General features: G+C 47.9%; 1 protein-coding gene across 1 annotated transcript in view; it reads left to right on the top strand.

The window, feature by feature from the left end:
• IGDCC3 (immunoglobulin superfamily DCC subclass member 3) overlaps nt 1-25,978 on the top strand; it is a 105,437-nt gene that overhangs the window by 2,787 nt on the left and 76,672 nt on the right. Inside the window, exon 2 of the mRNA XM_083475057.1 lies at nt 13,861-14,166. Within this exon, the coding sequence (XP_083331183.1) occupies nt 13,861-14,166 (306 nt within the window). The remainder of the gene's footprint in view (nt 1-13,860; nt 14,167-25,978) is intronic.

Genomic DNA, 25,978 nt, shown 5'->3' on the forward strand with positions numbered 1-25,978 from the left:
ACTCTTACCACTATGCCAATTGGCCTGCATGGAGAAAGGGGCTGTTGTCTTTGTGTGCTGCTTTGTAGAGGTCTCTGGTTGGTTACTCTTGGAAAGATGCTAGGCTGTGCTGGCCTTTTTCTGGAGTCAGGAAGACCTTTTCTTGGTTGAAGTTGATGTGCTTGAAAAGATGCTGATGAGAAGACTAGGCATCTTGGAGAAGAGCCTCTACTACACATACTAGGACTTTTAAATGTTTTTCCCCTACCAGTTTCCAGAAGGATGTTCACTAACGTGTCTGCAGAAAAGCCACCTTTAAATTCACATTTTTAAAAAAACACAGTTGTAAAATGATCTCCCAAGTGGGCCATGGGGGATAAAAATGCCTCGCCTGCTCAGAGGCACTCTCTTTCTGCCTTGTTCCTTTGCATGCACCAGGGATGGGAAGGAAGATGAAGGCTGCAATTTTGTGCATGCTTACCTGCGATTAAATCCATTGGACTTGGAGGGGCTTTCTTCTGAGCCAAGCAGGCATGGCATAGAGCCACTGATAGAGAAGGCAGCAAAATCACAAGCCGTTGCACAAACGTGATTGGGAGAAACAGCATCTTAAAACAGCCGCAAGAGAAGCAGGATGGAAAGTTGGGCATGAGATTAGTGTTCTTTTCCTGATCCTCGAAAGCAGGAGGCTTTATTGCAATGTGTGGTTTTTACCTTTCAAGAAATGCAGGAACTTGTTAGTTAACACCACCCACCGGACTGAAGCAGAACAGCAAAAACATTACAGGGATTTCCCCCTTGGAACTACTGAGCTGAAACCTTTGCCAATGATTGCAAGCATTTGCTCCTCCTGTTTGCCATCATTCTCCACTGCCCCCCACTTTTTTTTGCTGCCTGCTTCCAAATTTATGTGAAGTGAATAGCCAGGAGGAAGGGGGCATTTAGGTCAGAAACAGGGAAAGTGGGAGGTTGCTGTCCCTTCTCCAACCCCACCCCACAACTTCTTTTGGGAACTCCTACAGCACAATCGGGACGCGGGTGGCGCTGTGGGTTAAACCACAGAGCCTAGGACTTGCCGATCAGAAGGTTGGCGGTTCGAATCCCCGCAACAGGGTGAGCTCCCATTGCTCGGTCCCTGCTCCTGCCAACCTAGCAGTTCGAAAACATGAAGTGCAAGTAGATAAATAGGTACCGCTGTGACGGGAAGGGAAATGGCGTTTCCGTGCGCTGCTCTGGTTCGCCAGAAGCAGCTTAGTCATGCTGGCCACATGACCCGGAAGCTGTACGCCGGCTCCCTCGGCCAATAAAGCGAGATGAGCGCTGCAACCCCAGAGTTGGTCACGACTGGACCTAATGGTCAGGGGTCCCTTTACCTTTTCCAGCACAATCATCACATGATCCATTGTTGCTGGTGGCTGTTCATACAGGAGGACAAGGCTTACCAGTGGCTACTAGTCACTTTGGCCACTAGCCACAATGGCAATGTTCTTCCTCCACTGCCAGAGGCATTATGCAGGAGATCACAAGTGGGCAGAGTGCCCTTGTGCTCAGGTCCTGCTTGGAGGCTTCCCAGAGGCCTCTGGTCAGCCACTGTGAGAACAAGATGCTGGACTAGATGGGCCACTGGCCTGATCCAGCAGGCTCTTAACTTTCCGAGAGCATGATCTGTGTACATGGCAGACAGTTGTGCACACTGCAGATCAGGGGCAGAGCAGATGCTCAGCATGCGCAAGCTCTGGGTTCACCCTCTGGGATCTGTAGTTAAAAGGGTCACAGCTGCTGCCTGCCGGAGTCTGCAATACTAGCCTAGGTGGGCAAATTGACTGAGCAGTTTCCTATGGTCTCCTGTAACGCGTTCCATATTCGCTGCCTGCAAGCAGCTGACAATCTAAATTCAAACAGCAGTAGTTTGGGGGGAGGGGAATGGGGAAGAGCAGAAGGAAAGGAAGAGGCAAGGGATGGAACAGGAGTGGAGAGCCTTTTCCAGCCTAAGGACCGCATTCTCCCTGAATAGCCTTCCAAGGGCCACATGCCATTGATGGGGAGGTCAAAGTGTGCAGAGCATTGAATGTGAATATTACTACTGTAGAGCAAGCTAGTTCCTACACACAAGGAGCATGATCAGGACAAATTCCAGCCAGGCAAAGACTCTGGGAGTGCAGGGCAGGGCCAGTGAGGGGTGTGGCCTGGGGAGAGTTCAAAGGGCTAGATAGAGAGGCCCAAAGGAGAGCTGCCTTTGACCTCTGAGCTCCCACTGCTGGTCTCAAAGAGACCAAGAGGGAAAGGAGGGTACCGGTATTTTGTTCACTGGAGGTGAGATGCCTCTTAGGAACTGAATAATGAGAGGGATGAGGCTGTGGGTTTCAGCAAAGAAAGGTCCCTAACACTTGCACCTCCAGCAGTCAAAGGTGAGCAGGGTGTGTATTGTGGCCCTTGTGAAGTACAAAGCGCTGATTAACTAAATGCAATTAGGGAGCTCTGCTTATTAGCACGTGCCTGTCATGATGTCAGGGCGGATAATAGTATGCAATTAAGATGATTGAAATAATGCTGATTCTTTTCTCTCTCCCCCCCACATCTGACAATCTCTTGAAAGCTGAACCCTTCATAAATGCAAACCACCAGACAGCTAGATGGGTATTAGGAAGAGTAGAAAAACAACAGACAAACAATCCTGATTTTTGCAGGGCATGGTTTTGCCTTCTGATCTTCCTGAAGATTGTATCTCTTGTGGCTTAAAGGAATCAAGGTATCCCTGGAGCTCACCTCCCAGTCCTCTTTGTATGAAATATTATTAATTTGTTGTGTGAAACTTAAAATACCAATGCCAGTTATACTCAAAGCAGTTACTGTGGAAGTTAAATGGGCGTTACTAACCTGCTTCTACTAGTTTTAACGGGTCTACTCTTGAGTAAAATGTGGTCTAGCCAGCTAAAAGGTGCACTTTTAGCACTCCTCTTTCCAACAGCTTGTGAAAGTAGATCTTTAATGACCCCATTTTGCAGAAGAGACTGAACACTTGTCCATTGCATATTCTTGTGAATGCAGCATTTAAATGTCCTGTGTCCTGATCAAGCTTTAACACTTGCCTTCGCTGGTTCTTGTGGCACTGAACTAATATGTGTGCCCGATGGAGGGAAATCTGTGTGGTTGGATTGCGTTATTATTGCATTATTCTCTTCCCACATTTGATCTGTGATTCATGCAGAGTCTCAGAACTCCACTGGTGGCTGCTCTAAGGTATTCCAAGTTGTTCCACTGGTGAACCAAGTTGTTTCATTCATGATTTTATTTGCATGCCATCTTTTCCTGCAAAAAAGAATCCTGCTCAAAGCGGCTTACAACAAAGAAAACAGGAATGCATCTGAAAATCAACCATTGCGAGAAAAATTTCATGATAACATAATAAAACAACAGCGTCACGGCAAATATAACAATACAGTGGTACCTCAAGTTAAGTATTTAATTCGTTCCGGAGGTTCGTACTTAACCTGAAACCGTTCTTAACCTGAAGCACCACTTTAGCTAATGGGGCCTCCTGTGCTACCGGAGCACAATTTCTGTTCTCCTCCTGAAGCAAAGTTCTTAACCTGAAGCACTATTTTTGGGTTAGCGGAGTCTGTAACCTGAAGCATATGTAACCTGAAGCATATGTAACCCGAGGTACCACTGAATACAAAACCTCCCAGCATTTCAGTACTGGAAATAAAACAATATTGCATTAACAACATTTCACCTCTTGGAGAAAAGGAAACAGTAACAGGGAAGCTTGACAGTTTCAGCTTGGTCCTAGAAATGTTTCCAGTCTTCTGTTGCTCACAGCCCTTCTCCTGCAATGACTTACAAGGCTTCCAAAGGCAGGGAGGGTGGGATAGCTGGATCAGAGTCTGGCATCCTGCTGTCACAGTGGGAAACCAGATCCCAGTGGATCCTAGCAGCTGGTATTCAAATTTGGAAGGGAACTGGGAGCCATTTTGTGGTTCGCCTCAGGTGTCAACATGTTTTGGGTTGGCCCTGATGCTGAGTCTCCACTGGCAGTGAGTTCCACAGGACAGGGCCTGCCATGCAAAAGACTCAGTCCCTAGTAAAGGTTGATCAAATCTCAGGGGCCTTGTGAGGAGCCACCAGAAGTGCCCCATCGGAGGATCTCAGTAATTGAGTTGAAGGATAAAGGATCAGGAACGGGTAACTTGAAACACTAGGTTTACAACAGCTTACAAGCCTTGATGCTATATATTTAAAAAATAAATCCAAAAAATTGTCTTTGTCTTGGGTGATGGACAGCTTTTGTCTGCTGCCACAGAGCCTGGTTTTCAGGGACCAGAACAGGATATGAGCTGCAGACCCTGCTTGATTAGAGCCCTAGAATTAAATCTTGTCATTTATATTTAACCAGGGCTTCACTTTTTAAATTATTCAAGGGTCTAAGCTTTCATTAATTCCTCTGCCTACATGGGTTTAGTTTTGTTTTTGATGTGGAATGGGATTGCTTTCACCTAAATTGGTGTAATACCCCCATATATATCTCCCCTTCTCCCTGCTTAAACCGCACGCCGGGTATCATTTAACGAATAAAAAACGTTGACATGATATATGAAATTAAAGCTGGCGTTGGGCATAGAAATGCATTTGAAAGTGCCGAGATTGGATCCGCTCTCATTTCTAATCAAAACAGCCAGCTTAACAAAAGGAAGGAGCAGATTGGTTCTCCGGCGTGTGAACCGAGCTGTGCTGGAAGTGAAAGAAAGGTGGATGGGAATGGGGTCAGGGGGGGTCAGCTGATTATTTACAGCAGCTGTCCCCCAACCTGGTGCCCTCTGGATGTTTTAGGCTACAGCTTCCATTGACTGGGGCCATAGGAGTTGCACTTCAAAACCTCCTGAGGGTACCTGGTTGAGGGAAGACTGGTTTATACGTTAACATTCCAGGGTTTGAGTGCAGCTCTCTGTTAGGTGCAGCTGCTCTGCTGACTTCCTGGAAAAAAGATCTAGTAGTGATGTATGGAAGTGAGAGCTGGACCATCAAGAAGGCTGATCGCCGAATAATTGATGCTTTGAATTCTGGTGCTGGAGGAGACTCTTGAGAGTCCCATGGACTGCAAGAAGATCCAACCTCTCCATTCTGAAGGAAATCAGCCCTGAGTGCTCACTGGAAGGACAGATCCTGAAGCTGAGGCTCCAATACTTTGGCCACCTCATGAGAAGAGAAGACTCCCTGGAAAAGACCCTGATGTTGGAAAAGATGGAGGGGACAAGGAGAAGGGGATGGCAGAGGATGAGATGGTTGGACAGTGTTCTCGAAGCTACCAGCACGAGTTTGACTAAACTGTGGGAGGCAGTGGAAGACAGAAGTGCCTGGCATGCTCTGGTCCATGGGGTCACGAAGAGTCAGACACGACTAAACGACTAAACAACAACAAATGTGGGCATGCAGTGAATGAGTGAGCCAAAGTGCTGCTTTTGGGGTCATTTTTCTGGTGCATCTGGGAGGAACAAAATTCCCATTCCGCTTTTCTCTCTTTCTAGTCTTTCTTTACTCCTGCTTTTGTTCTCATGAGCCCCTTTTGTCCTTTCTCCTTGGAACCCAAAGTCAACTCAGCTGTCCTCCATGCTGCCTTTGGAAGTGGCTGTCCATCAAGACATCCCCACCAGGCTTTCTGATCCACACCAGCTCCTTTGTGTGGCATGGAGAGATCAAGGGAAGCTGGCTTTATTGCCATGGCACAGTGACTCCTGTTGGGATGGCCTGGCTCTTGTTCCCATGGTAGCCACTGCTGGGTTGGGCCTTCCCCATTCCACCAGCTCCGAGGAACAGCTTGTCCAAGCAGATCCATGTGCTGGATTTTCCTTGAGCGAAGCCCCCAGCGTCCAGCGAAGTTGAAGGTTGGAAGCTTCAGGTCAGATGTTCAAGAAAGCCTGCGAAAGAGAACCATAAAACAAATATAAAACAGACCAGAAACGAAAGCAATTATTGTAGCAACAGTAAAACTAGCAGTAGATATAAAATCAAGCAGGAGGATGTGAGGCTGACTGCTAAGTCTGGCAGCTTTAACAGAGGATTAGATTAATTCTTGAAGGACATGGCTATCAGTGGCTACTAGCCACAATCATTATTCTCTGTTACCTCTACTCTCGGAGATACTAGGCCTCTGAATACCTGTTGCTGAGAATCTCAGGTGGGGAGAGCAGCGTTTGAAGTTCACCAGGCACATTTTGCATCTGGCGATGGACCACTTGCAACCAAGGGAAGATGCCTGGGTGGCAGGATGAGGCCTGATGCCTCCACTGTCTGGAGGTGCATGCCTGGGGATCCTTGGACCTTCACTGTTTTCACACACGAGCAACACATCCTGTAGAATCCTAGCCATTACATTTTATCTGCACAATCAGAATGAATGCCAGGAACCCAAAAAGTCTTATTGAAAAATATGACTTTCGAACCGTCTGGACCCAGCATGACAATGAAGCATTTCCTCTTGGTGACTGTAACCCTGGTTTGAGGAGCCATTCTGAGCCATGTATCTGAGCTTCTAACACTGGCCCAGGAGAGTGGCCATCATATCCCTGCAGATACATCAGGATGTTCATTGTGAGAACAGGACTCTGGGCCGTTAGCCTGATTTTGCAGCTAGCTCACCTTATGCTCTTCCCATCCTTGCAGTCTCTAGTAGGACTTTCCTAGTGTGTTTGGTGTTTCCACTGCAACTTGAAGTTAATTATTGCAGTGGTTGTTGGGGTGTGTGTGTGTGAAGGTGCCTTTTAAATACTTAGTGTAGTGGTTAGAGTGTCTGACTAGGACCCGGAAGACCAGGGATCAAATGACTGCTTGGTCACAAAGTTTGCTGGGTGACCTTGGGCCAATCACTGTGTCTCAGCCTCACCTACCTCACAGGGTAGTTGTGGGGATTAAATGAGGAGGGGGAGAACCCGAGAAACTTGGAGGAAAAGGTGCTATATAAATGCAATCAGTATACAGTGGTATCTCGGGTTAAGAACTTAATTTGTTCTGGAGGTCTGTTCTTAACCTGAAACTGTTCTTAACCTGAAGCACCACTTTAGCTAATGGGGCCTCCTGCTGCCGCCGCGCCGCCGGAGCATGATTTCTATTCCCAACCTGAAGCAAAGTTCTTAACCTGAGGTAATATTTCTGGGTTAGCGGAGTCTGTAACCTGAAGCGTCTGTAACCCGAGGTACCACTGTATAAGCTTTAGTTTGGAAGGGGATAGAACTATTCAAGCCCTAACTGTTATTTCCTCTTCACGCTCTTATTTCCATTTTCTGAACAATACCATTGTTAGTATCCTGTAGCAAGTCAAGTTCTCTATGGACTATAAACATCTGTTAAGTCCAAATGATTAGGGGGGGTTTGTGCATGAAAGAGTCAGTTCGGAATTACTTCAGTCTCACGAACTGGTCTGAACTTTACTGGAGTTCTTTTTTTTCCTTTCTTAAAAAACTTTACAGAGTTTTAAAAAAACCAATAAATTATGTAGCACGGCTCATGAAAAAGCCTGTCCTTGGCCAGTCAACCCAAAAGAGTCTAGAAAGTTTTGGTTTTGCAGGAGGATAAAAATAATTGTTTTCATGTGTTTCGCGAGCCCGTAAAAGCAACAGGGCAGGAAGTGAGCGGGCCCATAATTGCACTTTCAAAGAAAGAGAGGCAGAGAGGGACTGGCCAATGGCCCCTCGTGGAGGAGGCTCAGCCATGCTCCCCAGGGCAGCCTCAGCCTAAGAGGTAGCTTCAGTGCAGGTTTCCAGCAGAATATCTTGGGAAGCATTCATGCTATGCTGCCTAGTGCTAGTGTGTCCTTTGTTTGGAGTGTGGAAGGGTCTTGACTCAGCGCTCTGAGTGCAAAAATTCTCTGGTTCAATTCTTGATCTCTCCAAGTAGGAAAGACCCCTTCCCCAAACCTTGGAGATTCAGGAAGGGGACTTTGCAGCCATCTGGTAAAATGGAGTTTCTCTTTCATTGATTTCATAGAGGTTTCCATCCAGACCTGATTTGGATTCCCTGCTAACAAACCTCCTCCCTTTTATCCTGATGCACACCCCTTCCTGCATCAGGAAGGGCTGTGCATTGGAATCCCCTGCTTAAAGGGGAGGATTTCCCTCCCCCATTATAATTTTAGCAGAGGATCCTTGCAACCCACTGCCAAATCAAGAGGAGAAACTCTCTCCTTTAGAAGCCCCAGCTTCTGGACTTCAAAGTATCTTGCATGTAATGTCACTATGATGTCATGAAACCAATAGGTGGGCAGCCCCACCCACCAGTCCAATTTGGCCCTACAAGGCTGATTCTGATGAAGATGTGGCCCTTGCAGATGAAAAGGTTTCCTACTCGTACTTTAAAGCAAGGCCCTAGGAGAGGGTTGCTCACAGCAAACCCAAACAAGGCCTTCAAGCGAGTCTTCAGAACATGGATTAGATATTAGACCAAGGATGGCAGACTTCAGGCATACAGGATCTCCTTGGTTTGCCTGTTTCTCACTAGAATCTAGAGGCCACTGACCACAGCCAGGTTGAAAAAGGCCAATGTGGTGTAGTGGTTAGAGTGTTTTGTGACTATGATCTAGGACAGTGTTTCCCAACCTTGGGGCTCCAGCTGTTTTTGAACTACAACTCCCATCATCTCTAACTAGTAAGACAAGTGGCCAGGGGTGATGGGAATTGTAGTCCAAAAACAGCAGGAGAACCAATGTTGGGAAACACTGACCTAGGAGACCAGGATTCAAATTCCCACTTGGCCATCAAGCTTGCTGGGTGACCTTTGGCTGGGCATGCCTCTTAGTCTGAGCTCCCTCATTGGGTGGCTGTGAGAGTAAAAGAGGGGATGGGGAGAGCCATGAACACTATCTTGAGCTCCTAGGTGGAAAGTACCGTAAATGTAGTAATAAGTAAGAAAAGAAAGAAAGAAAGAAAGAAAGAAAGAAAGAAAGAAAGAAAGAAAGAAAGAAAGACAAAGTGGTTTAGTTAAGAATTAAGGAGTTTGTGATGATGATGATGATAATTTTATTATTTATATGCCATCCACCTGAATGGGTTGCCCCAGCCATTCTGGGCAGCTCCCAACAAAATATTAAAAACATTATAAAACCTCAAACGTTAAAAACCTCCCTGTACAGGGCTGCCTTCAGATGTCTTCTAAAAGTCATACAGCTGTGTATCTGTTTGACATCTGATGGGAGGGCATTCCATAGGATGGGATAATGATATAATAACAGTTATTATGATCAATACCAGAACCAAGCACACAGGTCCTTTTGAACCTAAACTCATGTTCTTCTCCCTCTCCTCACCACCCTGTGCTTTTAAAAAAGAAATAAAGAAGCTTTCTAGTTGCAATCGCTAAAAGATTAGGAGTCAGAACCACATGAATTACTGTGAATTACTCAGAGATCTCCCAATAGATCCCAATATGCTCCCTGCTCATTCCCCACCTCCCCATGTTAGACAGTGCAAGGACTGATCCCTTACGGTAGCTGTAAATAGATTTCATATGACCAACCTCTCACGGTGCCCCTCTGTGGAATCCCTGACTGAGCCTCCTGTAGCTTTGCAGAAAAAAAAGGAAAAGGGTCAGAGCTAGTTTGATCTCTTTCTGGCTGTCTCCTTAGAGGCCCCCCCCCCCCAAATTCCTTCCTGTTTCCCCTTAGCAATTGTATTTGGAGTGCTAACACCTGGGAAGGCTTCAGTTTAGTTTTGGAGCATCTGAAAAATATTAGGAGGGGTTGTTTTTTAAAAAATGCAATGGTGGGTTCTGCATTTACGGTGGCTTCCCTCCTGAAGCAAAACCCCCATTGTCATTGTGGGGGAGGAGATGAGATTCCGGGAGTCTGGTAACCCAGTCACAACACAACCCTTTGCAAGTTTACTCAGAAGTAAGCCCCCACCACGTTCAATGGGGCTTGCTCCCAGGTGTGGGTACACAGACTGCAACCTTGATACTGTGCAGTGGTAGTTGGTGCTGTTCAGGTTGTGGAAAGGAACGACAGATGCCCAGTTAAAAGCGAGGGTTGGAAGATGGGGAAAACAATAATTAAATCAACTTCAGAGTGCATTGAAAAGCTCTCATTCACCCCCAAGCCTCCTCCCTCCCCCCCTTTCCCTCTCTCTGCAAGATAAAACTGGGAGTTCAGCCTTTCCCCTGCTAATTGTTTTCTCTCTGATCAAATATTGGGTGATATTTTTTGGTTAAATAACTGTTTGTGTCGCCACACATCATATTGTTGGGGAAGATATGAAATGTTTCTCGCAGGAGAACTGGCAGAGAGGGGGAGTTTTCTGTCTTGAAGTTTTCCCTCCTCCATTGTGACATTGTCAATTACATTTTCCTTGCTCCCACCCTCCTTTCCTTTGCCATAATAAAAGGTAAAAGCGATTTAAAAGGAGGGAGAGAAAATTCCCCTGACAAAGCCCCAGCTGGAGTGGAGATGAGCAAGCACTTAATTGACTGGTGAAGAATCTCTCAGTTATTTAAGAAGCTAACTTGGCATAGGAGGCCACAGCCCTGGGTCAGAGTTAGACCCATTTAAACTTGCTTGGGCTTACATCTGAGCTGTGTTGGGCTCAGAAGTATATAGCACAACTGTATATAACACAACTGTATTATATTATTGCAGTGTTGCACATCCTGATTTGAAAAGGCTTCCTTCAAATCTGTCTTCCCACCCACTGGCCTCAGGGCTCTGGCACCATGATATTAGATTTGATAGGCATCCAAGATGTGAATAGGGCTATATTAGGAAATTAGCCGCAATTATTTTCTTTCCCCCTCCAGCGAAGTGAATGGTGGCCTTTTCCTCCTTCTCCATTAATTGTGTAATCTTATTTACAATTGCCTTAAACAAAGAAGAAGAAGAAAATGGAGTTGAAATCCACCTCCAAAACCACTTTTAACCTTTTGCCTCTGGCCTGGGGTGGTATTTCAGTTCTTCAAGGGCAAAAGACGAAACATCTCATCCATATCCGAAATTGCCTTCATTTCAATTGAGGCCACTCTTTTGCCAGCGAATCCAAGCTGATCTCTAAACCATTGAGTTCCATGCTTTAAGGTAGCAGGAGCTGGCTCTTTTCTGGTTTTGACAGTACTACCTGTGTCAGCAGTAACGCCCGCCCCCTTGGCACTCAACTGAGCCTGAGCATCTCTGTTGGCAGGGGCAGATTTTGGTCTTTCCAATTTCAGCGGCGCCCTGTGCCAGCCCAAAATTCAGCGTCCCCACCTCTCACCTTCCGTTCTGCTCAATTCGCTGTGTCATAGTTTCAGCGCCTAGTGTGGCGGAATTGGTTGCACTGCCCAAATCCACCTCTGCCGTTGGTCTGTGCTGACTAAGGCCTGGCTGCTCCCCAGCCCTCAACTTAGCCTGCTTGGCAAAAGATGGAATTGCTCTCACCTTTCCCCATAAACACTATTCTGCTTTGAAAGGAGCTAGTCGCTTCTCTTTTGCAAAAATGAGAACCCGTCTACTTTGGGAGACTTGGGCACTTTCAGAATTCCCCCTCTCGCCTTATATATGGCAACTTAAATTGGATTACGAGGGGATCAGCATGGAGTGAAACCTGAGATGAGGCAGATGGACTTGGGCAGACAAAGAGGCGGGTTTGGGTTACCGAGCTGCATGTCAGAGGTGAGGCTGCAGGAACTTTTCCAAATGGCGACTCCATTTGAGCAGTGGAGGCTGAGAATAAACATGGCCTTTGTCCGCCTCCTTTTATTAACCCATTAAGCATCTTAAAACATCAGGCTTCATCCTGTCGCGGAAAGACTCATCTAAAATTTCCCTCCCTCCCTCTGCTCTCCCTCTTTAAAGAGCTGCCTGTCTTGTAAACAGGAAGGTTAGTACTTCTAAACATCGAGGCAGATAGGTGCTATGGAGCAGGGCTGTATTGATCCAAGGGAACCGTATTTCTTGCTGGGATATTGGGAATTAAGCTTGGATTCCATTTAAAGGGGAATCCATCTAATTTGCACTTTCTGAAACTTAATGCGAACCCCAGTACAGCTATCATTTCAAATTTGCCTTACTCGAAATCCTGCAATGCAGTTCTCTGTGTGTACAAAAATGCATCTAAAGTTTGCACATATTGTTGAAACCGACAGTCAAAAATGCTTTATATCAGTCAGAGTTACATATGCAAATGGCCAAATTGTATACTCAAATGAATTTGCACTGAATTCATGCTGCTGGATTTTTACAAGGACTCTTGGAAACAAAAATTGATATGGAAATGTGGAAAACTGAATTTAAAGACGGGGAAGAGGTGGGAAATGGAAACTGACCCATCTCTAATCTAGAGGAGGGAACCCTGGGGGTGGTTGCAATAGCACTCTTTCCAAACTTGAGGGGTTCCGCACAGGAGAGCATAAAAACGTGTTCTCTGCTCTTGTGAAGGACTGGGCAAGACTGACTGGATTTAAGCTACAAGAGGGCAGGTTTCAATTGAACATTAGGAGGATATCTCTAACTCTGGATATCCTGCCTCAAACAGGCGTTTGAACTAGATGAACACCCCCCCCCCAGCTGCAGGATTCTGTGTCCTGTGCTCCGCAGGTCACAAACACATTTTTAGCATTCCCAGGTGCAAACCTTGAAACTTGGCTTTCTGGCTTCCTTGGGTATCTGAAGAAGTGTGCATGCACACGAAAGCTCATACCAAGAACTAACTTAGTTGGTCTTTAAGGTGCTACTGGCAGGAATTTTTTTATTTTGACTATGGCAGACCAACATGGCTACCTATCTGTAACTGGCTTCCTTGAAGTTAGTCCCACGACAGACCTGAGTAACTCTTACCTGTGCATCTTATTCTGTTTATAGACAGCACTGAGCTAAGTGGACCAATAGGTGACTCAATGATCATGTAGCTTCCAGTATTTGAAATTAGCCAGGAGCCAGGCACATTTTGTGACTAACATGGGTCCAGTTGCGACCATGTGGAGATCTTTGGATGCCAGGTTGCCGACTGACATCTCCATCTGGCTGGCTCCTCCAGCTTTCTTAAGCTGGTAAACAGAACAGCTTACTTATTGCATTTATATCCCACCTTTTCCTCCAAGGAGTACATGGTTCATCCCCCTCCCCAGTTAATCCCTACAGCAGCCCTATGAGGTAGATTAAGGGGCTGTGACTGGCCCAAAGTCACACAGTGAGCTTCCTGACTGAGTTGGGATTTGAACCCTGATCTCCCAGGTCCTAGCCTGACACTCTCACCACTACACCACACTGACTTCCTAGAGTACTTCTGCTGTGGGGCAGCTATATATATTAAGTAGGTAACAAAATATGGGGAAAGCAAAATGTCACTTAGAGAAGAAAGTGAAACATTGTCCTTGAAGCTTGAATTTGTATTATTCTGGATTGTTCGATTTGATGTTTTAATGTGTTGCAAACCACTTTGAGATATTTTCTTTAAAATAGAAAGGAGTATAGAAATGAAAATAATAGTAATAAATAAATAAATAAATAATCTCCTTGGAAAAAAGGCACCTAGAGACTCCATAACCAAGGCTTAAGGTGCCATTTGGCGATTAGCTTATATATCTGAGTTGCTAACACTGGACTGGCTTCCTATGTTGACATTTAAATTAGCTCTCCATTATGAATCATGAGGAATCTTTATCACTAAGAGAAGGACCACAGCTTGATGGCTCCATCTTCAATCCTTTGGCATTTCCAACTAGGTTTGGGGAAGAGCCTGCCTGAGATCTTTGGAGTACCACATGGCCAATCACTGTAGTCCATGATAAGCAAGACGGACCAGTGGTCTGACCCACTTGACAAGGCAGCTTCCTGGTTGGTGATCCCTGCCATGGTGGGAAGACTGTGTCTCTGTGGCCCTGGAGATGACCTCTCCTTCTCCTTCCCCTTCCCTCCTCTCTGTGTTTCAGACTTGAGCCGCTCCACAGAACTCTCCTTTGCCATCGAGCCCAGTGACCACATAGCTGTGCAGGAGCAGCCGCTGGTGCTGTACTGCCAGGTGGAAGGCATCCAGCCCATCAGTATCACGTGGCGCAAGAACGGGGTGCTGGTGGTGGACAAAGAGGACTCCTTCACACTCGCCAATGGCTCGCTGTACTTCTCCCACTTCCAGAAACTGAAGGGCGATGGGTCCTCGGACGAAGGGGAGTACGACTGCATGGCTCGGAATCGCTTTGGGATGGTGGTGAGCCGCAAAGCCAGGATTCAAGCAGCAAGTAAGTTGAGGAGGTTCCTCCATCTTGCAAATCCTTTACTTTGCCTTTGTTGACTGTTTGACATTAATGGATGTGCAGTAGCTAAGTTGGCTGCATGGTGTTGATGGAGCACAGGTTATAATTGCTAGAATGGGCAGGTTTTTAAATGGTGACAGTATTTGGGTGACAGTAAGCATGATGAGGGACACAGGTAGCGCTGTGGGTTAAACCATAGAGCCTAGGACTTGCCGATCAGAAGGTCGGAGGTTCGAATCCCCGCGACGGGGTGAGCTCCCGTTGCTCGGTCCCTGCTCCTGCCAACCTAGCAGTTCGAAAGCACGTCAAAGTGCAAGTAGATAAATAGGTACCGCTCTGGCGGGAAGGTAAACGGCATTTCCGTGTGCTGCTTTGGTTCGCCAGAAGCGGCTTAGTCATGCTGGCCACATGATCCGGAAGCTGTACGCCGGCTCCCTCGGCCAATAAAGCAAGATGAGTGCCGTAACCCCAGAGTCGGCCACGAATGGACCTAATGGTCAGGGGTCCCTTTACCTTTAAGCATGATGAGGGGCTCTACATCTGAAGCTCCTTTTTCTTTCTCAAAGATTGGAGTGGAGAATCCCATAGTGTGCAGTTAGGGCTGCAGTGCAGAAGGAAAGTTGTTTTTTTTCCTTCTTTTTAGTTAGCAGATTAATCAATGATTGGATTCCTTGATTCCTTAAATGAAGGGATTCCCTCTCTCTCTTTCCCCTCCCACCCCCTTTAATATGTGTTGTATCTCTGGACTGAATGGGGTGGTAGTGGTGGTGACAGAAACAGATCACAGTGGATTTCAGGAAAGCCACATGCTGTAATAAACATTGTCCAGCCACACAGTGATTTTCTATTTTTTTTATCTTCATGGTAAAAGAGGGGAGGAGGGAAGTGTGAGAAGCCAGGACTCTTACTAGGCTGGAATTTTGCCCTGGAAAAAGACTCTGGAGAAGTATGCCATTGGGTGAGATCAGTGTGAATGACCTGATCTTAATCTTGATTGGAATCAGGCTGCTTGGAAAAGGCCAGGTTGGGTCAGGATCAAAGGGGGGTAGTGGTCCAGGGTTGCAGGGGGCAGAAGACCCATTACTGTTTCTGCACCTGGGTCCATGCAAGGTCCCTATCCCCAATTTCCTAGAGCCACCACATCAGACTGAAAGGGGAGGGGTTTTTTAGTCACTGCGCTCCAAAGTATTTAGGAACACCAAAAACAAGAGGTGCTTCAATTTCAAGAGAATAGGGTGCACGCTCTGTTATGTGCAGTGGAACTACAACTAATCCAGAATGTGGCAGCTCAGCTGGTGACTGGGAGTGGCCGCCAAGACCACATAACACCAGTCCTGAAAGACCTACATTGGCTCCCAGTACGTTTCCGAGCACAATTCAAAGTGTTGGTGCTGACCTTTAAAGCCCTAAATAGCCTCGGCCCAGTATACCCGAAGGAGCATCTCCACCCCCATCCTTCAGCCCGGACACTGAGGTCCAGCTCCGAGGTTGCGAGAAGTGAGGTTACAGGGAACCAGGCAGAAGGCCTTCTCAGTGGTGGTGCCCGCCCTGTGGAACGCCCTCCCACCAGATGTCAAGGAAATAAACAACTATCTGACTTTTAGAAGACATCTGAAGGCAACCCTGTTTAGGGAAGTTTTTCATTTCTGATGTTTCATTCTGTTTTTAGTGTTCTGTTGGGAGCCGCCCAGAATGGCTGGGGAAACCCAGCCAGATGGGTGGGGTATAAATAATAATAAAATTATTATTACTACTACTACTACTACTTCATGGAAAACACACCTTTGGTCATTCCAAAAGAAGATACATACTAGAGAGCACTCCAAATGATTTCTCAAGTACGTGGACAGAAAATAGTAGATCTCGCTGAAAGGCAAGACATGGAAATCTGCACTGATCATTGCAATGCATCCCTGATTGTTATTGTATAATTATAAGATTACTGTATAATCTTGGAAGGTTGTATTATCTTAGAGGGATTCCATACTCAAACACAGCCAGCTGCACTGCATGGGCTCTGGGACTGTAATCATGCAATGTATGTTAAAAATTGACCTCCCTCTCTTACGCGATGGGGATAAGTTGCTTGCTGGCTTTTCCTATCCGCCTGCTGCAGGTAGGAGCATCACCCAGTGGTTTGCAGGAGGCTCAGGGGAAATTTATCCAAGGCGTTGCACTAATGGCGAATCCTGTTGAGCAATTTATCATCTTTAACTTGTCTTGCAAAACCGAGAAGGCTTTGGCATTGTTACAGCCATCAAATCTCAGCACATAGAAATCGTAAGGGGGTGCCTAGCAATTGCCCAAGGACATCTTCGGAATAATTGTATGTTTGCATTGTAAGGATGCAGGAAGAGCCAGTGGCCCAGAGAGCCCAGTGGCCAACCAAATGCCCGTGGGAAACCCACAAGCAGGACCTGAATGCAATAACACTCCCCCCCCTCCAGAGGTTTTCAGCAACTGATCTTCAGCAGCATTGCTTGTTTAGTCGTTTAGTCGTGTCCGACTCTTTGTGACCCCCTGGACCAGAGCACGCCAGGCACTCCTGTCTTCCACTGCCCCCCACAGTTTAGTCAAACTCATGCTGGTAGTTTTGAGAACACTGTCCCACCATCTTGTCCTCTGTCGTCCCCTTCTCCTTGTGCCCTCAATCTTTCCCAACATCAGGGTCTTTTCCAGGGACTTCTCTTCTCATGAGGTGGCCAAAGTATTGGAGCCTCAGCTTCAGGATCTGTCCTTCCAGTGAGCACTCAGGGCTGATTTCCTTAAGGATGGAGAGGTTTGATCTTCTTGCAGTCCATGGGACTCTCAAGAGTCTCCTCCAGCACCAGAATTCAAATGCATCAAAACTTGTGGCTAGTAGCCATTCATTTATGTGTCCCGAATCTCCATCATTCAGCTTCATTGGATGTCTATGAGTTTTAGCATTGTAAGAGATGGAGAAAAACTTTTCTCTATCCACTTCCTCTGTGCCATGTGTAATTTTATAAATTTCTTTCATGTCACCTTCTATCATCTTGCATGGTTCTCTGGACTAGACATGCTCCATGTATAGTTTATCTCTCTGGGTGTTTTCTTCACGGCAGGTTTCAGGTTGTTGGCCGTCCCCAGGGTCAGGGTGGCTGAACCTGCCAATTCCAGTTTCTCAATCTTCCATTCTTAAAGCTCAGCTTGCCACATTTCTGCACCAGTTTGCGATTTTCAAGAAGCCCTCGTGACATTCACCAGCAGGTTAATGCAATTTTGCTGAATGGACACGTTTTCCCAAGCCACTTTTGCATAGCAGTAAAGTAGTAGCAACAGCAGCAGCAGCAGCAGCAAACAACATTATGGGGAAACCTGACGCATTAAACAAGTTTTAGCCAGAAACTAAAACTCAGCAAGGTGGATGCTAGATAGGCAGAGGATGCTTCAAACCCAGAGAGTTATCAAGGGAAAAGGCCCTTTCTCCTAATTTGGAGAAGGGCTTCTGTACAGTGGTACCTTGGGTTACATACGCTTCAGGTTACAGATTCTGCTAACCCAGAAATAGTACCTCGGGTTAAGAACTTTGCTTCAGGATGAGAACAGAAATCGTGCTCCGGCGGTGTGGCAGCAGCAGGAGGCCCCATTAGCTAAAGTGGTGCTTCAGGTTAAGAACAGTTTCAGGTTAAGAGCGGTCCTCCGGAACAAATTAAGTACTTAACCCGAGGTACCACTGTATATTATTTAGCCATCAGGCAGGGTAACCCAGAAGGTGGGGAACCAAACTGGCCCTTTGAATTCTCCCCAAGCCTTCCCACTGGCCCTGCATAATATCGGGAGTGTTTTTGCCTTGCTGGGACGTGTTCTCTTGCTTGCCTGTATGCAGGTTAGAGAAGGGGGTGTGACTGTGTGCAGAAACTAGCCAGCTGAAATTGACAGCTGTTGCTCCGCCCGCTTTCACCTCTGGCTCCACCTACCAGTGACATGCGGCCCTCGGAAGGTTGCCCAGAGCGGCATGTGGCCCTTGGGTTGCAAAGGGTAACCCTGCCACTGCAGTTGGCATTTCTGCCTTCCCAGCCGCTCATCCCCAGATGTAGCATCTTGGCTTTTTAAAGGGAGGCTCCTTCTTTAAACTTGATTTTCAGCAGCTGGCTTGGCGGCGGCAAAGGCGGGGTCAGTCGGCTTTGCCTAAGGACCGCTTGCGAAGTGGCTGGGATGAAGGCCGAACCTGGGAGCTTCCCTGGTTCCCAGCCTTGGCCGTGACGTCTGGAGCAGATGGCCCCTTGAATGCAGCTCAAAGACGGCCACCCTTTCCCCTCCGCCTATTGTCCCTCATTGTTCGGAGCTGAATGGGGCGCTGCTGAAAGCGAAAGTCTGCTTGCTTTGCGGAGCCTGGGAGATGCGGCCCAAGCGATGTGGATTCTCAGAGGGATTGAAAAAGAGGCCTCCTTCCTCGCTGGGCTTGCATCCTTAAGAGGACTGGGAACTGTTCTCAGAGCACACACAACTGCCACCTTCTTTCACATCTACCTCTCAGATTTTTGGGGGGAGGGGGTGTGAGTGGGAGAGGACTCTTCCCCCCCTCCTCTCTTTTCTTCTGCCACCTCCTTGCAATTTTCCTGCTTGGAGAGGGTGCTCAGCCACAGACAATTGGCCATTTTCATTCTTTGCTCTTTCCCAGGGCGTCGAATACTTGTACACTGCTATATGTAGGCAGGAGGAGGGCCTTGGGCGAGCTCAAGTGCAGGCAGCTCCTTCCCCTCCTGCCTTGGGAGAAGGCGGCAGAACGGACAAAGCCCCGTCCCTGGTAAACAGCTCCAGAGACAGGAATGGTCCCTGCAAGAAAGATGAACAGGTGTAGCCCAAAAGGCTAGCGGCCTTTTATCTGCATAATGCATTCTTAGCTAAGTTGCGGTGGGAAAGAGGCTGAGCTCTGCACTTGAGTTCCTTGCAGAGCGGACCGCCATTCAAATGCCACATGGCTGGGGGGGGGGAAGGGCAAAGGGAAAGCCGTTGGGGAAAAGTGCTGGAGCCCCTTCCCAGGGAGGGACAGCTACAGAGTTGTGTGTGTGTGGGGGGGGGGGTTAGTTTAGAAAGGCTAAGGTTGCCTTCTCCCCATTAGGTGCTATGAGACCCCCACTGGCCATCAGTCTCTTCCAATGATCAGGGATGGTGGGAGCTTTAGTCCATTTTGGGGGGTGGATCAGGTTGGAGACGGTTGTGATAGGGAGGGCTCTACGCCATTTTGCTGTAGTTTGGTGGCAGAGCATCTGCTTGGCATGCAGAAGGCCCCGGGTTCGATTCCCAACAGCTCCAGGTCAGACTTTGAAATCCTGGAAAGCCTCTTCCAGAAGGTGTAGACCAGAGCTTTCCAAACTGTGTGTTGCAACACGTTAGTGTGCCGGCTGCAGTGTGTAGCTGTCCCTGCACTCCTCCAGGGGCTGGAAAGGGGTCCATTTAACCTCCAATTTCCTAGAAAACTGAATTAATGTGTCACAAAATGTCGCATTTCCAACAAGTGTCACCAACAGGAAAAGTCACCAACAGGAAAAGTACTATCTGGGGTAGATAGTACTGAACTAGAGGGACTAACGCAGGGGTCAGCAAACTTTGTCAGCAGAGGGCCGATCTATTGTCCCTCAGACCTTGGGGGGGGGCGGAATATATTTTTTTGGGGGAAATATGAACGAATTCCTATGCCCCACAAATAACCCAAAGATGCATTTTAAATAAAAGGACACATTCTACTGATGTAAAAACACACTGATTCCCAGACTGTCCACGGGCCGGATTTAGAAGGCGATTGGGCCGCATCTGGCCCCCGGGCCTTAGTTTGCCTACCCATGGACTAATGGTTTGACATAACTTTGGTTTAGCATAGCTAGCACTGCAGGAGCAAGGGCAGTGCAGGAGGGGGAGAAGTGTAGCTCACGGGAAGAACCCTAACTCTCTTTCCCAGCTTCCTAAACTATGAATGCAGCCAGGCACCAGAGTTTAATGCAATCAGCATTGTAGCATCAAATCCAGCAAAAGCAGAGGTTTTCTGGGTGCTTGTTCCTGGCTTGATAGGGTTGCTTATGCTTGGAATGTGTGTCTGAATTGACTATTAGTCTGGAGCATAAAAGGTTTCTGCTGATCATCTTATGGCATCTCCCCTTCTCGGTTTGGGAGCAGCCGCTTGGCCTCTCGACTCTCTTCCCCCGCCCTCCCCCAATCCTTTCTGAAGAGGAGCCACAGCTAAATAAGCTGGCACCTCCTTGAGCTCCTGCTTGATTAACAGCAGCGCTTTGTCAAGGCCAAGATCAGGCCCCAGCCCCCTCCTCTGCTAGCGTCCCTTTGATGCCGTCTCTTGCGCCCACCACCCTCGCTGAGCTCAGTGGCTCGGCTTTCACAGGTCACAGGAAGGGAACAATGGAGGCAAGAGGCCTTGCTGGAAAGAAGGCAGGAGGAGCAGCAAGCGGGGTTTTGCTGCGAGGCAAGGCTCCAGAAAGCTAGCAAGGACCGCCTTCTGATGCACAGAGGGGGCAAAGGGCTGGTGGCAGCATCCAGGTGGCATGCAGAGAAGTGGTGGTGCTCAGTCCTGCCTCCACTGTCGGAGGCAACAATGCTTCTGATTGCCCTTTGCTGGAAATGGCAGAAGGGGAGAGGGCTCTTGTGTTTGGGTCCCACATGCGGGCTTCCCACAGGCATCTGGTTGGCCACTGTGAGAGCAGGATGCTGGACTAGATGGGCCTTTGGCCTGGTGTAGTGGTTAAGAGCAGTGGACTCGTAATCTGGTGAACCAGGTTCGATTCCCTGCTCCTCCACATGCAGCTGCTGGGTGACCTTGGGCTAGTCCCATTTCTCTGAAGTCTCTCAGCCCCACTCACCTCACAGTGTGTTTGTTGTTGGGGAGGAAGGGAAATGAGAATGTTAGCCGCTTTGAGACTCCTTAGGATAGTGATAAAGCGGGATATCAAATCCAAACTCCTCCTCCTCCTCCTCCTCCTCCTCCTCCTCCTCCTCCTCCTCCTCCTCTTCTTCTTCTTCTTCTTTATAAAATAATAAATTTTATTAGTGTTTTCCACACAACAATACGAAAAATATCAAAAAATAACAATACACAAAACACAAAAACCAGCATAGAAAAAATATCCATATCTTTCAATTTAATAATATAAACACTAAAAAAACCAACAACATTGACTTCGACCAATCACACAGCACCTCCTTTACCTCTCATTGTATCTTCCTGTTTTCTTGTTTTCCTTATCATTTCTATCCTAGCATCTAGATATAAATCCCTCTTTCTTATCCTTTCACTTCACAAGGTGATTCTAGACACAGCCAGATTTCCGTCCTCGAACCTTGGCTTTTAAGGTATTCATTTAAGCACTCCCATTCCCTTTTCACTTCACTTTTTGATTTTTGTCTTATTATATCTGTCAATTTGGCTAATTCTAAATATTCTGAAAGCTTACATAGCCATTCTCCCCTAGTGGGTAACTGATTCCCTTTCCAATACTTAGCCACCAGGAATCTTGCTGTAGACATCGCGTATAAGACTGTAAGCAGGGTTTCTTCTAATGTTCTTATGGACAAGAACAACTCCTATGGCTGATTTAGGACAAATCAAGCCACAGGCCCTTCTAGCTCAGGATGGCCTCCGAACCCATTGCCGAGAATTGCAAGTGGGGAGACGGCTGTTGTTTTCAGGCCCTTCTTTGGGGCTTCACATTGATGCATCTGGTTGGCTGCTGTGAGAACAGGTCTAGAGGGGCTTGATCCAGCAGGTTCTTTTAATGTTCCTCAGCAAAGGCTGGAGGTGGGTTGGGGAATCTTTAATCTTCCAGATATGGCTGGACTCCCAATTCCTATGGTCCTTGTGGTCAGGTATGATGGGGGTGGGGTCCAATGACACCTGGAGAGCATGTGATTGCCTCCCCTGGTGCACAGAATGCTGAGCTAGTTGGATCAGTGACAGCATCCATTGTTTGTAGGAGCTCAAAGCGCCTGAGTCTCTGTGTTGTCGGTTTCTCCTTCCACTCAGCCTCTGCTGCTGCGGCCAGAAGTTCTTCCACGTCTTGGCAGTGCGTGGGGTTGGTTCATTCCGTCACTCCCAGTGCAGAGTCTTGTCTGCCTTTGGAGCCTCTGAATGAGTTTTCTGGGAGGAAACTCGCTTAATATTTTATTTCATTTCAAGATTCAAAGTTACACTTTGCCACTCAACGGTAATAATCCTATTCTGGAATACTAATGACTTCCTGCTCACCCATCCTCGGTATTTATAATCATGATTACACACAATTGCGTTTTTAAATTCCATCGCATCCAGTTTCATCTTTAATAGGTTTCTTAACTATGTTCCGCTATTTCTTTTTCTTAAACTTCAAACCCCACTGTGGACTTTCCATATGAAAAGGTATTTTTAAATAGACGAGAAAAGGTTTCCAGTCCTTGAAAGATACTAAACTTGTGCCTCTTAACAGCGCCGTCAGTTTTGCCATCTTTCGTATTCCATGATTTTCATCAGGTATTTTTCCTTTGAGAGTATTCGTTCCTCCTTCTGTTTCCGTGCATAGTGATTCCTTGCCGCTGTGGTTAAATAAACATAAATACAGTTGAAGCTTTCTTTGGAATTTCTCTGTCCAGAAAACTCCAGGTGCTAAGAAATAGTGTTTATTTTTCTGAGCCCAATTGCATTTCAGGGCACCGGTAGCGGCAATGGGGTGGGCGGAAGGGAAGAAATCTTTTTGCAAAGGTTCCAACCCCCTTCGCATCAGGATACTGCAGCAAGTCCCACAATATCTTCTGGTGCGTTAGAGAAATGTTGCTAAAAGGTGGCCTTTGGGAACAGGCTGGGCTTACAGTAAAAAGAGTTTTGTAGTACAGTGGTACCTTGGGTTACATACGCTTCAGGTTACATACCTTTCAGGTTACACACTCCCTTAACCCAGAAATAGTGCTTCAGGTTAAGAACTTTGCTTCAGGATAAGAACAGAAATCAGGCTCTGGTGGCGCGGTGGCAGCAGGAGGCCCCATTAGCTAAAGTGGTGCTTCAGGTTAAGAACAGTTTCAGGTTAAGAACGGGCCTCCGGAATGAATTAAGTACTTAACCCGAGGTACCACTGTACTTGGGAATTCCCTCTCCCTCCTCTTTTTAACTGGCTGGGGCTTCTACCCATTTTTGTGCTTGGGTTTTATGCTCTGGAAGGTGCTGTGGACCTCACTCAGACCTCACATGGGCAAGGGAGGTTCTCTTACTCTCCTGTCTGCTTTAAAAGGAAACTCCCCCCCCCCCCGACCGAGGAGAGCCTGGGTTGGGGAGGGGAAGTTGAGTGTGTGCTGGGCAGTCGGTAATTTGAGAAAGAGTGATTTAAGGCTTCCAGACATCCCGAGGCAGACTTAGCCGGATGTTGGGCCCGATCGCTGGCCATGGTGAGCATGAGGCCATCCACAAGAATCTCCAGGAGAAGTGGGCAGAGCTCGGCGCTTCTGCCGCTGCCTGTCCATTCAGAGCTGGGCTGTGTACATTTGAGCTCCTGCCATGGCAACAAGTTCATCCTCAGGCCAACGCGACGATGGATACCAGTGTGGGGTGTGAGCAAAGCAGTGTTATGAGGAGGCAGGCGGTGGAGGGTGTGTGTGTGTGTGTGTGTGTGTGTGTGTGTGTGTTCTAGCTGCCGGAGCGAATGAGAGGACTATCCATCCCCGGAGACCCGGTGGAAGGCAGAATGCAATTACTGAGCCCGAGGTCCTCTTCTCTTCTTCCTGGTATGCTTTGCAATTGGCAAAGAGGCCCAGGGCCATCGTCTCAAGAGGCCACGGCTTTGCAGAAAAGCATGAACTTTGCCTGCAAGGGCAGGAGTGGGGAGTCTAGCTTAGCCCGAGGGCTGCATTCCCCCAAGGGGAACTTTCCAGGGTCCGCAAGCCAGTGGGGGCTAGAGGTGAAGGTGGATGAGGCAGCAGGTGTGCTTCTTACCTTGTGCCGTAGTTTGCATTCCAGGCTTGTGAAAGGCAGGAGTTTCCACCACTTCCCCACCCAAAACACATTTCTCCAACTCTACCCAGCTTATTCATATATTTGAAGGGGCTATAGCAGGGGTCAGCAAACTATGGCTCCCAGGCTGGATCAGGCCTACCTGGGTCCTAAATCCGGCCCGCACCACGAAGCCAGAACCCGCCACAAAGCCGAGACTCCTGGCATTGGCAACAAAAGGAAGAGGCTGAGTGGTGGCGGCTCTGCCACTCAAACGCTGTGCCTGATTTACCTCAGCGGTGATTGATTGGCACAGACATCCCCGCGCCATGCTGAGGTAAACCAGGGGTGGCGTTTGATTGGTAGAGCTGCCGCCACTTGGCCTCTTCCTTCCGTTGCCACTCGGCCTCTTCCTCCCTTCCACCATCGCCACCCTGGTGCTCCTGTGGCCCAGAGACCAGAGTGGATGAGCTTGCCCTGCCCACCCACGAGAAACCGCAGCTGTGGTGGTGGTGGCAACCCCTGGGAAGGTAAGCGCTGGGGCTGGGGAGGAGGACTACTTGCCCCCCTCGCCTCTTCTTCCAGCTCTGCTCCCCGGTGCCGTTTCTCTGGCCTGCCACAAGTTCTGAGGGACAATGGACCAGCCCGCTGCTAAAAAATTTTGCTGACCCCTGGCCTATAGCATTGCCTCTTAGGAGCATAGGAAGCTGCCTTAAACTGACTCAGACCATTGGCCCATTTGGCTCAGTATTGTTTACACTGACTGGCAGCAGCTCTCCGGGGCTTCAGGGAGGGGGATCTCTCCCAGCTAGAGATGCCAGAGATTGGGTCTGGGACCTCCTGCATGTATTACTTCAGGCACAGAGGTCTCACAGAAGGACAGTTCCCAGAGTGGTTTAGCTGTCAGTCCCTCTTTCTAGGGAGCTCTGGGTATTGTGGCTGTGCGAGGAGAAGGGGGTGTATTAACAACTCTCAGTACCCTTAACAAATCATGCTTCTCAGGATACTGTGTTCCTGCAACAAATGTGTAGTGTGAATGGGGCCTTAGCTGTGTGATGCAGCTCTCTCACTCTGCCTCATGGGAAGGCGGGTGCCCGCCCTGTGCCCCTAAATACATGGGGATGACATCATGCTGGGGAGCAGCCAATCACAGTTAGGGATTAGAGGCACTGCCTTCTTTGCACACTTTACATGTCTGTTGAGGGAACCAGCAGCGCCATCTTGTTGCCTCATAACTAGCGAAAAATCTCTTAAGGGGAGTGGGGAGGGAGCCCTAGAAGTAAGGAGCATCTGATAAGGGTTCAGCTATGTGGGTGCTTTCCTTTTTGAAAGATGGAAGCCCCTTGGCAAGCCCTTGGCATTGTCTTACTTGGGCCTGATGCTGGATCTCACTGGACAAAGTGGGTCAGGAGTTTCAGGACCACGGAGAACTCCAGGTGAGCCTCTGTGCTCTGAGGAAAGCTGAGGAAGACTGAACCTTTTACTCCTAAGCTCTGCTCCCCCATGTGGATAACTTCAGCTTCTTAAAGGGCCAACTCTCTCACCTGAAGATGGGCTGGCCTCCTCTATTCCATAACCCACCACCTGGTGAGCTCCCTTTGCTGCCCGGTCAATGAGGTCCTGTGGGAAGTGAAGGTGCCCAAGACGACCTGAGCTCTGACCCTACTGGCGCTGGAGGTATGAGAGTTTTTTTTATAGGAGCTCTGGAGGGTAAGGCTCCACGATCCTCTGGATCTCCACCAGCTGGCCCAAAGCTTTGAACCTGGCCTCAGACTTTGAAGTCTTGCTTGCTGCTGGGTTCATGACAAAGCCAGCAGCTGCAATGCAGCAGAAAGATGGAAATACAGTATACTTCAAGAAACAAAGCCATCTAAG

Source organism: Podarcis liolepis, assembly GCF_965112155.1.
Source record: "Podarcis liolepis genome assembly, chromosome: 14".
NCBI classification, from domain to species: Eukaryota; Metazoa; Chordata; class Lepidosauria; order Squamata; family Lacertidae; genus Podarcis; species Podarcis liolepis.